Raw genomic sequence first — 14,031 nt, forward strand, 5'->3', positions numbered from 1 at the left:
AGAAGAATGATTGAGTTTAACTATTTTCTTTTTATATCACAATTGATTCTGTATTGGATAGATTTTTTTTAGCAAACTAAAAAATTCGTTGTTTTAGATGTTTCATTTACAAAAAAAATAATTGATGTGTTCTATATAAGCCATGTGTTTACTAAACGCATACTCTTTAAAAAATCGTCGCTTATTTTTCGATTCTGTCAGCTGTTAATTATTTTATTATTATTCTATTATTATTTTATTATTCTATTATTATTTTATTATTATTATTTATTCTATTATTAAAGTAATTTTTATTATTCATATTCAAATAATTTGTTTTTTTTATATTGTAATTATTAAAATAAAATTTTAGTTTTGAATATTAAAATAATTGGATTAAATTTGATTTGACATTTGGACAAAATGTGTGATGGGAAATTTTTTTTTTTTTTTCTTTCGATAAGATCGTTATAAAATAATGAAAGATGATAATCTCGGTGAGTTGAAAAACAATTATTGAAAGTGAGCATATAGAGTCTGGAGACGTTATTTGAAAATGAAAGGTGGTGGGGACTATTAAGCGATGTTGCCAGTTGGCACGCGTTTACAAGAGAGGTTACTTCGCGCGAACGCGTGCCATTCGTGTTTCCACTCGACTTGTAACGCAATGTAACGTGCTTATGTGCTTGCTTGCTTACTATATACCTACTTGTTTATTACCCACTTGGTAACTGACACTCAAATCTTACCCCTTCAAACTTATTGTATATATATATATGTACACTTTCTTTAAATTTCTTCCTTTTGTCCCGCATTGTATGACATTCACATAAATATGTTTCTAATTAGTAAAACTGGAAAAAAAATTTGATTCAAATAAATTTTTTTTTCAATACTCTTTAAATCTTAATTAGTAGTTTTCTACTAATGAAAAAGTGAGGATTCGTTTACCAATCACTCAGAAAAGAATTCGTTTGAAGCAACCAAATTTTGGTTAAATCAACAAAATAAATTCATTGATATACAGTTAACCAAACATTTGGTTGCATAAACCAAACGTTTATTTAGCTCAATCAAATTGTTTCTTTATTCAAAAAATTTATTAAAATAAACCAAACAGTTATTTAGATCAAATAAATATTTATTTGAATTAAAGTTTGAACTAACCAAAAAATTGGGTAAATATAAAAAAATGGTACATTTGGTTCAAACATATCTTTTTTCTGAGTGATTGAATTAGTAACAGTTTTGACTCTATTTTTTTTTTTAGTAGAAAACTACTAATTCAGATTTAGAGAGTATAATTAGTTTTGTAACAGTATAGTAAAAATTATTTTACAGTACATAAAAATTATACCGAAAAATTTGGTAACATTTGTTATCGGGAAATCAGAAATTGTTTATAAGAGAGACAATAGGAAAATTCATAACAGGATGTAATAAATAATATACTTGCTACTGTAAAAAAAATGTTAATGGTACATGATTCTGAAATTGCATTCTATTCTTATCTCACATCACTGTATATATACTATTATTATTAATTATTCAGTATAAATTTGAATTAAACTTACAAAATTTAATTATATTCTTATTAAACTTTATATAGAAAGTTTTTAGTTCTTTTTTCTTTCTTTGAAACTTGTTTTTTCTTTTTTTTTTTTTATTTTAAAGTTGTGGAGTATTTCTTTTAATTTGCGGTAGTTATAAATCATGTTTAAGTCAATCAACGAATGCATTTAATTTTTTTTTTGTAAAAAAGTTTAATTGAATTCAAAATTAGAAAGTAGTTTTTGCATTTATGATAAGAGGATTAACTTTCTCTTTGAAAAACTTCTTTATATATATCAAAGAAGGAAATTTATATTTTAACCCTTCCTATATTTTTAGAAGTGATATTTAAATATTTATATTTATTGGTGTTGTTATAAAATTTTATGTAACGATAACAGTTTTATTGGGCAAAAATTACAATTTTTATTCAAATAAAATTTATTTGGTTCAAGTAAATATTTGTTTGATAGACGATTATTAAATAATTTTTTTTTAGAATTATTAGCAAATTTTTGTTCGGAATGAAAAATAATTTTCGATTTTAAATACAAAGAGGGGAAAAATTGCGGAAAATCGTTTCATTGGAAATAATGCAATGTAACTCAATGAAAGGATATATCCAAATAGGATTGCTTATTAGAGCGAAGAGAAACGGGTCTTATAGTCCAGAGTTTCTTGAATGTTTACAGAAGACTAAGACATCTTTTGTATATCATATCCTCTCTCTCTCTCTCTCTCTCCCTCTCTCTCTCTCTCTCTCTCTCTCTCTCTCTCTCTCTCTCTCTCTCTCTCTCTCTCTCTCTCTCTCTCTCTCTCTCTCTCTCTCTCTCTCTCTCTCTCTCTCTCTCTCTCTCTCTCTCTCTCTCTCTCTCTCTCTCTCTCTCTCTCTCTCTCTCTCTCTCTCTCTCTCTCTCTCTCTCTCTCTCTCTCTCTCTCTCTCTCTCTCTCTCTCTCTCTCTCTCTCTCTCTCTCTCTCTCTCTCTCTCTCTCTCTCTCTCTCTCTCTCTCTCTCTCTCTCTCTCTCTCTCTCTCTCTCTCTCTCTCTCTCTCTCTCTCTCTCTCTCTCTCTCTCTCTCTCTCTCTCTCTCTCTCTCTCTCTCTCTCTCTCTCTCTCTCTCTCTCTCTCTCTCTCTCTCTCTCTCTCTCTCTCTCTCTCTCTCTCTCTCTCTCTCTCTCTCTCTCTCTCTCTCTCTCTCTCTCTCTCTCTCTCTCTCTCTCTCTCTCTCTCTCTCTCTCTCTCTCTCTCTCTCTCTCTCTCTCTCTCTCTAGTGCCGCCTTTAGCGTATATCTTTCCGATTTTGCGATGAGGAAGGATCTTGCCGACGTTATATAGTGAAAACTTGTAACGTCGACAAGAGAGCACGTGCACAATTGGAAGAAGCAAATATTCGCAATGCAAACTTGTTTTTATTTTTGTCGTGCGATGCACACAGGAATGCAACTCTTCTGTTTCTTTCTTTTTTTTTGTCATCGTTTTTACCCTCTCTCTCTCTCTCTTTCTCTTTTCCTTTTCAATTCTTTCTCCTCTCTGGACCAACCATCTTCTTTTCTCAATAACACGTCGATAAAGGCTGCGACTGACAACCCACTTTGATAACGGTGCTGCCCGAACCAACTCAATAGTCGCTGTCGTCGCGCCATTTCAATTTCTGCGAAAAGCTTTGTGCTATGTCGGGGTCTTGCGAATATATATATATATATATATATATTCGACAGATCGAGAACACATTCCCCGAGAGTCGTGTGTCTACCAACGTTTCTCGTTTTCGAGATAATATACAAATTTAAAGGAGTTCAAAGAATAGAGAATATTGACTCAGTTTGATGATTCGATATATATATGAATTTTTGGAATTTGAAAAATAGAACTTTGTGTTTGGGAAAATAAAACATGGAAGATAAAAATAATTATCTTTATCTATATTTGTAATTATAATCATGGTTAGATTTTGATAATATATATAAAGTCATTTATTTATTTTGAATGTGGGAGTAAAGGAATTTTTCATAATTTTCACAATTTTAAATTTTTATGAGTAATAATTAATATAATTAATATAATTAATAAATAATTAATATGAGTAATTTATAATTTTAGCTTTGAATTACTCATTATTAATTTTAAATTAGTGAGAATTCGTTCACTAATTCAAATTAGAAATTTTTACTAATTTTTACTAATTTTGTACTAAAATTTTACTATTTTATTTAGTGCTATTTTTTTTACTAAAGTTTTAGTGATAAATAACTAAAAATTAGAAATTTTCACTAATAGTAAAATCACAGAAAATTAGAAGGCATTAAAATAAGCTGCAACGCTTCTTATTTTAATCCAATTTTGCTTATTTTAATACCAAAATGGATTAAAATAAGCAAAATTGGATTAAAATAAGAAGCGTTGCAGCTTATTTTAATGCCTTTTAATTTTCTGTGATAGTATTTAGTAAAATTTTACTATTTGATTTAGTAGTATTTTTTTCTACTAAAGTTTTAATGATAAATAACTAAAAATTAGTAGAAATTTTTTAACTAATACTATTTTATTTAGTGCTATTTTTTTCTACTAAAGTTTTAGTGATAAATAACTAAAAATTAGCACTAATAGTAAAATAGTATTTAGTAAAATTTTACTATTTGATTTAGTAATATTTTTTTCTACTAAAGTTTTAGTTCATGATAAATAACTAAAAATTGGGAATTTTCACTAATAGTAAAATAGTATTTAGTAAAATTTTACTATTTGATTTAGAAATATTTTTTTCTACTAAAGTTTTAGTGATAAATAACTAAAAATTAGTAGAAATTTTTGACTAATACTTTATTTTTGAGTAAAATTTTTTTTTATTTGATTTAGTAATTTTTTTTTTTTACTAAAGTTTTGGTTAAAAGTAACTGAAAAATTAGTGTAAATTTTTTACTAATTTAAATTAGTAAATAAATTCTCTTTATATATTTAAAATTTAGGAAATTAAATTATTATTTAGTACTCTATATATATATATAAAAGAGTACGAGATTATTTTTAAAAAGAAAAAAATCTCCGCAAAAATATTATATATTCTAAGCTTTCTTGCATGTCTTTTTTTAGTATACATGCGAATTCGGATTCTTCTTTTAGATACCTCTGAAATCATTTAAAATACTCTATAAAATGCTCCAGAATATCTAAAGGAAATCTATTATGCAAACTTTTTCAAATTCCTCTAAAATTTATATTTATATATATACAATTTTAAACAGTATTTATCATTCCGAGATTGAAAAATAGAAATTACACTATTTTTTATTTTCTCTAAAAATAAATTTTACACTATTTTATTTTTTATTTTCGTAAAAATATATTTTATACTATTTTTTTATTAAGAAACAAAACAAAAAATTAATTAAAATAAAAATATGTAAAAAATAGTAAAATTAAGTTTTTATGAGACAAATATTTAAATTTGTACCCTTTTTTTTGTGTTTCAGGTATGTTCCTGTTATTATGGCTTTTATTATTCGTGAACAATGATGTGGTAAGAGAAAAAAGTATAATTTTTTATTTGAATACGAAAAAGAACGAATTTCCCTGAAGTGAAATTTTCAGAAATGTTTAAACTTTTCAAACTTTAGAATAACAAATTTTTTTTTATTTCTTTTTAAATTTAATTTTAATGTTAACTTGATATTTGAACATTCTTTTTTTAAATTAAATTTTATTTATTTTTATTTATTTACATTTATTTATATTTATATTAACTTGGAATTACTCTCTAAATCTGAATTAGTAAAAATTTTAACTAATTTGAATTAGTGACTCACTTTTTGCTTCTCAATTAGTAAAATTTTACTAATTATTAGTAACTTTTACTAACAATTAGTAAAATTTAACTAATTCTACAGTAAAAAGTGTGTCACTAATTTAAATTAGTAAACATTTTTACTAATTCAGATTTAGAGAGTACTAATTGAAACTTTAAGAAATTTTAATTCGGAAATAATTTAGAGAGTTAATTTTTTAAAATAAATTTAGAGGGTTTTAAATATATTGAGTTTGAAAAAAAATGATTTCTTTGAAAATTTCACTCACTATTGGGAATAGGGACTTTATAATAACGGAATCATCATCAATTATGCCTATACACGATCGTATACATATGAGTATGTATATGTATAAACTGAACACTTGATTGTTTCGGAAGTTCAAACCCGATACTTATAGCTATATCGCATTACGACCTCGGTGTAGCTACTGCAAAGATTACAATAGCGCATAATGCAAGGTACACATGTTATACTCCTGCTCATATATATATATATATATATATATATATATATATATATATATATATATGTGTGTGTGTAGGAGGAAAAAGAGACCTAGAACTCAGAAAAGGCCATTATAAAGAGAAGTTTATCCACTGTTGATAAGGTCACAATCGACATTCTTAGTTAACGTATATAAAATTTCAAAAGTATAGTCACAAACATTATTATCTGCTATTAACTTAATTTAAACAAGTCAGAGTCTACATTGAACAAAAAAATATATTTTTCAGCTTACTTTTTAAATTTATATTAGTGGGGCTACACTAATTTAAATTAGTTGAAGTTTTTACTAATTAGTAATTTTTTTTATTCAAAATTTAGTAAAAAAACGATTAGTAAATATTTCAAGTTAATTTAATACTAACATTTTTAGTAAAAAAAAAATATATTACTAAATATTTTATTTATTAGTTTTTTAGTAATATTTACTAAAAATTTCTACTAATTGAAATTAGTAAAAAAAGTCTTACTAATTCAAATTTTCGGTATACTCTGACTGAAAAAAAAATTATAATTCAAATGATCGATTAGTTTTATCAAATATACTCTCTAAATCTGAATTAGTAAAAATGTTCACTAATTTCAATAAGTAACTCACTTTTTGCTTCTCAATTAGCAAAATTTTACTAATTATTAGTAACTTTTAACTAATTCTAAAGCAAAAAGTGAGTTACTAATTTAAATTAGTAAACATTTTTACTAATTCAGATTTAGAGAGTAATTTGTTTCAAGTAGAGAAATTATTGTTTCAAATACAGAAATTATTGGTTGAAATAAAAATTATTTACTTCAAGTACTTCTCTAAATCTGAATTAGTAAAAATTTTAATTAATATGAATTACTCACTTTTTGTTTTGTATTACAATTTTTGTTTATTATTAATTTTTGGGTATTTAATTAATTCAAAAGCAAAAAACGAATCACTAATTCAAATTAGTTTGAAAATTTTTACTAATTCAAATTTAGAGAGTAAATAATTATTTGATAATTGTCAAGTAATTGATTATTTGAATCAAATAAATTTTTTTTTCACCGTAGAGATAGAAAGAAAAATTATTATTTTAAAAATTTTAGAATACAGGGAAATATTTTAATTTTTCTATTTTCACTAAATACCAAAATAGAAAGTAAAATAAATTTAATTGAAAAAATAATTTGTACGAAATTAATTAGTTAATAATTAATCGTATATATATATATATATATATATATATATATATATATATATATATATATATATATATATATATATATAAATATGTAAATATAGTGGTTATTGGCTAATATTTGATATAGGTATATATACGTAAACATGAACTAGACTTTGATTAATTTGTTTTTTATTAAGCTTAATGCTTTGTGATAATATTTAATAAGATGGACAATTTGTTTCAATATAGCGGTGGTTTTTTATTTTTCTTCTCATTCTCGTGTGTTGTAAATGGTTTTTAAACACTTGTGTTGTTATATCTTGATAAGTCGATTGAAATAATAATACCATTGTGCGACCAAGAACGTCGATCGTTGCGCCATCTAATAGTGGGTATATTATTGATATCGCTCATCGTATGTATTCTATCTCTTTGCTCCTCTATGATTATAATACTATTTTATTTATCCTCCTATATACATATCGTCTCTTTTCTCTCTTTCTCTCTCTCTCTCTCTCTCTTCGAAGTGTATATAAAACTCTTTTTTTGCGTTTCCTCGTGCCGTGCTTTTTTACCAAATGAATAAATTAACATTTTTTTCCTGTAGAGTTCAGTGCCGCATTCCTTGAAGACTAGGGAAGGGGGACGAGTTACAGTTAATTGTGTCAAAGGTCATTTCTTATTACAACTTAATTTTTAGTAGATTAAAAAATATTTTTTCAAAATTTTTTTGTTTTAGTTTTTTTTTCAAATTTTTTGTTTTAATTTTTTAAAATATTTTTTAAAATATTTTTTTAAAATATTTTTTAAAATAAAATTACCAAAATTATAATTTTGCTTTCAAATTGAAAATAAGTGGTTGGAAAAATAAGTTGACAAGTATTGGTCAGTATTAATTGAATATGATGCAAGTGGGTCACGTTGGCCACGTGCAGGGCATTAAGAGTCAATTAGTAGTTGTGACCGCAAGTCAGAGCTAAACGTTTATATGAAACATTTTATAAAGATTTTTGTTGTAAATTTTGTTTTTTATTTTTTATTTATTGAGGCGGAATTTTAGTGAAAAAAAAAATTATTTCAATATAGATAAGAAAATCCAATATTTAATTTTCTTTAAATTTTATTTATTTATTTTTCATAATTTTGTTTTAGTTTTTTTTCAGAGTGTAGGTTTCTTTTTTTTGGGAAAATAAAAAATTATTGATAGCAATTTTTAATTTTCTTTTTTAAATATTATTTTTCATTTATGATTTTTTTAAAATTTTGTTTAAAGTGTGAGTCAAACGAAAGTTATTTGAACTTTTGCGTTGAATAAATTGATATTTAGTTTTGTTTACAATTTTTAAAATTGTTGGAATTTATTCTATTTGCCGTTTTGATATATTTATACGATGAACTGACGTTTATTTGTATTATATTTTTATTTGTCAATTTTTTTTTTTTTATCGTGAAATATATATTTTTACATATTTTTTTTTTTTATAAACCAATTAGTAACAAAGAAATAAATAATATTTATAAATAATAATATAATTATAAATAATTTTATAATAATAATTTAATTGTAAATAATTTAATAATAAATAATAATTTAATAATAAAATAATAAATTAATGAGAAAAGCAAATATTGGATTTTTTTTCTATAATACAAAAAAATGATTTTTATTTTTGTTTTTTTAAAAGGGTAAAACATGGGTCAAATGTATACAGGTGGATAAAACGAGGGCTGAACACAACGAGTGGGTGATCTTCTTCCAGTTCCACGTGTAGGTTGAAGGTTAAAGCGACCCAGAAGCCGCGACCTTTGGGCTTCGAGTCAATTTAGCACTACACAGGACGAGCAGTTCGTTTGCTATCAATAATTAAAGAGGGTTTTTTCATTGTTCAATGATTAAATTCAATCGCGAGAAGTAATAAATTTCTTTTCCATTTCAGTCATTTCTGTCTTATTATTCTTCTCTTTTTTTATCGCTTTTAATTAATTCGTTTTTTCTTCTAAAAATTAACTCTTTTTTTTCTTTTTAATATACCTTTATTATAAGAGTTGATTTTTTTTCGAATTAAGTCACTGGTTTGTTTTTTTTGTCGACATACCTGTTGTTGATAATTGTCGATGATACCTCATTATCTCGTTTACTTGAAGGTCAATTATAACACAAGTTAGGTTTCGTTTCATTTTTTTTTGATTTTCATTTATAATCCATAAATTTGTAATTTTAGGATTTTTTTCTCACATTTTTTTTTTGTGGAAATATTTTTTGGAATATATTATAATTTTGTCCTTTCGTTATTAATATATAAATGCAATTGATAACCATATTTGCAACGGTTTAATTGCTTTCTGTATTCCGTTATGATGCCGCATTATACACACATCGACATAAATTCCACTCGACAATATCACTTGGATAAGTCCTCAGAATGAAAACTGACTTCCCTTTCCTTTCATATATAGTACAAATGAATGTTTCCTGTAATTAAAAAATATCGTATAGTCCACGGATTATTAGAGTTTATATGAAGTCTGGATATTTTGTAATCTCTTCTATTTCAAGAATTATACATATATATAGGGAACTATAAATTTACCATTGAAATATGTATTAATTTTTCAACCTTTGAGGTGGTGTTGTGTTTTATTCAAATTCTTTTTTTTGCAAATTTTTTTTTGAGAAAACAAAAAAATCTGAATTTTTCTTTTCTTCTTTTATAACGATAAACATATTGCTTCTCCGACCTTTTGCGTGAACAATAAAATTTATGGCACCCGCATTCCACTCTACTATGTGGACATACAAAAAAAAAAAAAAAAAAAAGATATTATGACCTCGCCATCGATTTGATAGGCGGATATCATTTTGTTGTTTTTTTTTAAATTCCTGCCGGTAATTTTGTAAAAAAATTTCATTGCAAATTATCATATGCTGATAAACCGATAAACTATAGGAGGCTAAATTCTGTTATTATAGAGAAAAAGGAATGTAGGAAGAAAAAAAAAATTTTATATTACGGTAAAAATTTTTAATAATATATTTAATCAATTTAATTTTAATAAAGATACAAATTTATGAGAAAAATGAATTTTACTAAACCTGGGAAAAAAATTTTGTTTAGTTGCTACAACAAAATCTGTATTTTTGTACTAACAATATTACTACAACAAATTTTTAGTTATAATAATTATAATAATAATAATAATAATAATAATAATTGTACATAATAATAATAATAATAATAATAATAATAGTACACAATAATAATAATAATAATAATAATAATACAAATTTGTTGTAAGAAACCATTAAAAATTTTGATATAACTAAAAATTTGTTTTAGTAACAAATATATTGTTAGTGCAACAATACAAATTTGTTGTGGCAACTAAACAAAATTTGTTAGTTTCAGGTTAAAAATAAATTGTACATACTAAAGTAAAATTTATTTTTCCAGGGCGTATGGTTATCCAAAAGAAATTATTATTAATTAAAATTTTCATTTTAAAGAATTTTATTGGAAATAATTATTTTTTGCACGAATTTTCATTTTTCGAATTAGAATTTGATACAGAATTTCTTTTTATACGAATTTTTATTTACTCTCTAAATCTGAATTAGTAAAAAAGTTTACTAATTTGAATTAGTGACTCACTTTTTGCTTTAGAATTAGTTAAATTTTACTAATTGTTAGTAAAAGTTACTAATAATTAGTAAAATTTTACTAATTGAGAAGCTAAAAGTGAGTCACTAATTCAAATTAGTAAACTCTTTTACTAATTCAGATTTAGAGAGTAACAAAAATTTTTATCTACAGAATTTTTGTTTGGCAGAATTTTTATTTTATTGTCATTTATTTTACATGACTTTTATTTTATTTAAGAGAATTTTAATTCAATCGATTTTTAATTTAAATTTTCTCATTCAATCAAATTTTATGTGATTCGAATTTTTAAATGATAGAAAATTCGAGCAGAAATTTAAATTTACCGAATTTTTTACTTACCCAAATTTTTAAGACGCCGAATTATCATTTATCCGAAATAACAAATAGCCGAACAAACAAATCGGTAGAAAAATTTCTTCGATAATTTGTAGTTTCGGATAAATAAAAATTTAGCGCCTTATAAAAAATCCATCAATTAAAAATTCGGATAAATTAAAATTCGTCGATTTGGAATTTTCGTCATTTAAAAATTCAAATATAAAATTCGATTCAATGAAAATTCCATTAAATTAAAATTATAAATAAAAAGTCATTTATAAAGAAAATGATTGTTAAAAAAATTTTGCCAAATAAAAATTTTAGTAACTGAAAAATTTTGTTTTGTTAAAAAAATTCGAATGAAAGGGAAAATAAAAACATTTTTCGAAATGGATATTAAAAATTTCAATGCAGGGAAATAAAAAAAAAAAAATTGATATCTCGTGACTAATGGATTTTTGCGAAGAAATTACTTTTTATATAGAGTGTTTGAACGATTTCAAAGATATATATATTTGGTATTGGTGAAGAATTTTCCAGTATTGCCTTTTGCCATTGTCTGAAAGAGGAAAGGACTTATTTCAAAGGGGGTGAATTGAAAAGGATCTCCAGCAGTTTAGGTTTAGTCATACTCAGTAAATAGAACACGACACTTGGAAGACAAAAAGAAAGAAAGAAAAAAAAAAAAAAAAAAAAACCCAAAGGCAAAACTTGTCATTATATTCTTCTATTACGTCATATCTATTGCATGATAATAGATTCATTGTAATAGCACAATTTATAAATTGCCCGTGGAAATAAAATTGAATCCAGATTTTTTTTACCAAGAATAAGATTTCGAAATTTACCACAAAAATGTGTTTTCAATTATTTTAATATTTTTCCTCTTATTCGATTTTTTTAAATAGTTTATTCTGAAATTGAATTTATTATTTGAAAAATTAAATAATTTATAAAACTTTCCAAAGTTAAATTTATTTTTATATACGAGAAAATATATATATATATATATATATAGTGAAAGCAGTGTCGAAGGCAGTGATGCTTGCAATGCTTGTCCTTGGCTTCGCATTTACTAATCCGTAAAATCTTTTAAAAGTATTAAACGCAGAACAAATTGCATTTTATTTTGTCGAAAGCGGATTTAATTGTAAATATATTCTGTTTGGTTTTTTGGATAAGATAAAATGTATTTTCTATTTTAGAAAATTTTTAATGATTCATTTTTTGAAAAATAGTAAGAATTTTATGATTCATTTTCTGAATTTCGTAATTTTCTTTATACAAAGAATAAATATTGTGATTTATTATCTTAATGATAGGTATATAAATTCTCGAAGTCGTCATAATTTTATATATGGTCATGTGGAGGACATGTTTATTAATAACTAATTGAAATAATGAATTAAAAATTTTTTTTTTTTTAAATTCCAGTGGGAAATATAATTTAGTTTAGTGATTTTTAACGGTCTTTGCTATTTCGAGTTCCTTGAGTTTCGCCCTTATACTCCCCCCCCTCTTTAGACCCTAAATTCTCTAAGCGATTTTTCTCTCTTTTTTCCCCACTCTTTTTTTCGTCTCTCACTCCCTCGTTTTTCTTCTTCTCTCTCTCTCTCTTTGGTTGCAGTCTGTCATTTTGTTTTCTTCTTCCCTTTTTTCGAGAGTCGACGTGAACAGTTGCACGTGAGTCTCTTTAAAACTCTCGGTTTTTTAAATCCCAAAGTGATTTTTTTATCTGAATAATATTTTTTTTCAATTTAAAAGAAAAATTAGTGAATTTTTAAGAATAATTAAAAAAAAAAAAAAAAATTGGTCTTAATGAAATACATGATAATGATGATCATGACGACAACGACCGTGAGACCGTGAGAACGACAGAAATGTGAGGTTAAATGCGTGCCACTGGATATATAGACACGCAATGTGCATGATGTTGTGCGTGTGATGCCAATATACATATATATATACCTGAAACTTTTATTCCCGAGACTCCCTTCAAAAGCTGACAACAAATGTCCCGCAGGCAAGTGTTCAAAAAAAAAAAAAAAATAATTCAACACAAGGGGTTTGGTTTTTACTGCTCGTTAAGTTGGAAAATCTAAATGATTTGAGTCGCGATTTGTTGCGGGATATATAATATATATATATATGTTTTTAGAAGTAAATTTTTCAAAGGGTAGAGAAAAATCGAGGGTGGGATTTTAACAAATTTGATAACCCCGCCTCACCTAAAAAAATGTGATTTAATTGTTTAGAGCTGTATATAAATTTCCTAAAGGCAACGGAGAGTAAATATACAATCAAAGAAATCTTTTATTACGTCAATTAACGAATTTTACCCCTCGATAAATAACACATTGTACATCTCATTCGAGCAGCACTTTATTTGCTTTCACTGGTTTTTTTTTTCATTTTTTTTATTTTTTTAAATTGCCTTTTTGTCCGAGAAAATGTTTCGCGTGAGAATTGGCAAAATTCCCCGCTGAAATTGACAATTTGTTTAAAGTATTTTCTGCAAATATATTTTATATAAATATTTGCATATAAATATATTTTTACTAGTATTCTTTATTAGTAATTTTATTAATTTTTGTATTAATATTTTATAAACAAATAATTTTTATTAATATTTATTATTTTTTATACAAATATTTTTAAATAATTTTTTATAGAAATAATTTTATATAAATATATATATTCTTATATATAAAAATAAAATTCGCTTGTTAATAAGAAATGCATTGTGAAATACTAAAAAATATTTGAGATTTGAAATTAAAAAAAAAAATTGATAGAAAAAATGAATCGTTTGAATTGAATAAAATTTTGTACTATAATACAACAATATGTAATTTAGATATGGTTGACTTTCGTTGTATTTTATAATTTTTAGACTCGATGCAAACTAAAGAACCTCATTATGATCCGAATAGTTACTTACCGACAGAGTACACTCATTTATCGCTCTACCGCCGATGGTATAGATTTCTACTTTGTAATCTACTTTATCTAATTAAAGCGTAATTAGCCTTTAGCATATACACGTATTTTCTCAATAA

General features: G+C 24.7%; 1 protein-coding gene across 6 annotated transcripts in view; it reads left to right on the forward strand.

Annotated features, from left to right (window-relative positions):
- The window catches only part of LOC127282010 (AF4/FMR2 family member 4-like), a 225,096-nt gene that overhangs the window by 39,131 nt on the left and 171,934 nt on the right, over window positions 1-14,031 (forward strand). The window contains exon 2 of one of the 6 annotated variants that reach the window (XM_051306074.1): window positions 5,002-5,048. The exons of the other annotated variants lie outside the window; for them this stretch is intronic. Coding sequence (XP_051162031.1) covers window positions 5,041-5,048 — 8 coding nt within the window. The 5' untranslated portion in view covers window positions 5,002-5,040. The remainder of the gene's footprint in view (window positions 1-5,001; window positions 5,049-14,031) is intronic. 6 annotated transcript variants of the gene reach the window in all.

This window comes from Leptopilina boulardi, unplaced genomic scaffold (assembly GCF_019393585.1).
Source record: "Leptopilina boulardi isolate dan_hultmark-lab unplaced genomic scaffold, ZJU_Lbou_2.1 LbouV2_278, whole genome shotgun sequence".
Taxonomy (NCBI): domain Eukaryota; kingdom Metazoa; phylum Arthropoda; class Insecta; order Hymenoptera; family Figitidae; genus Leptopilina; species Leptopilina boulardi.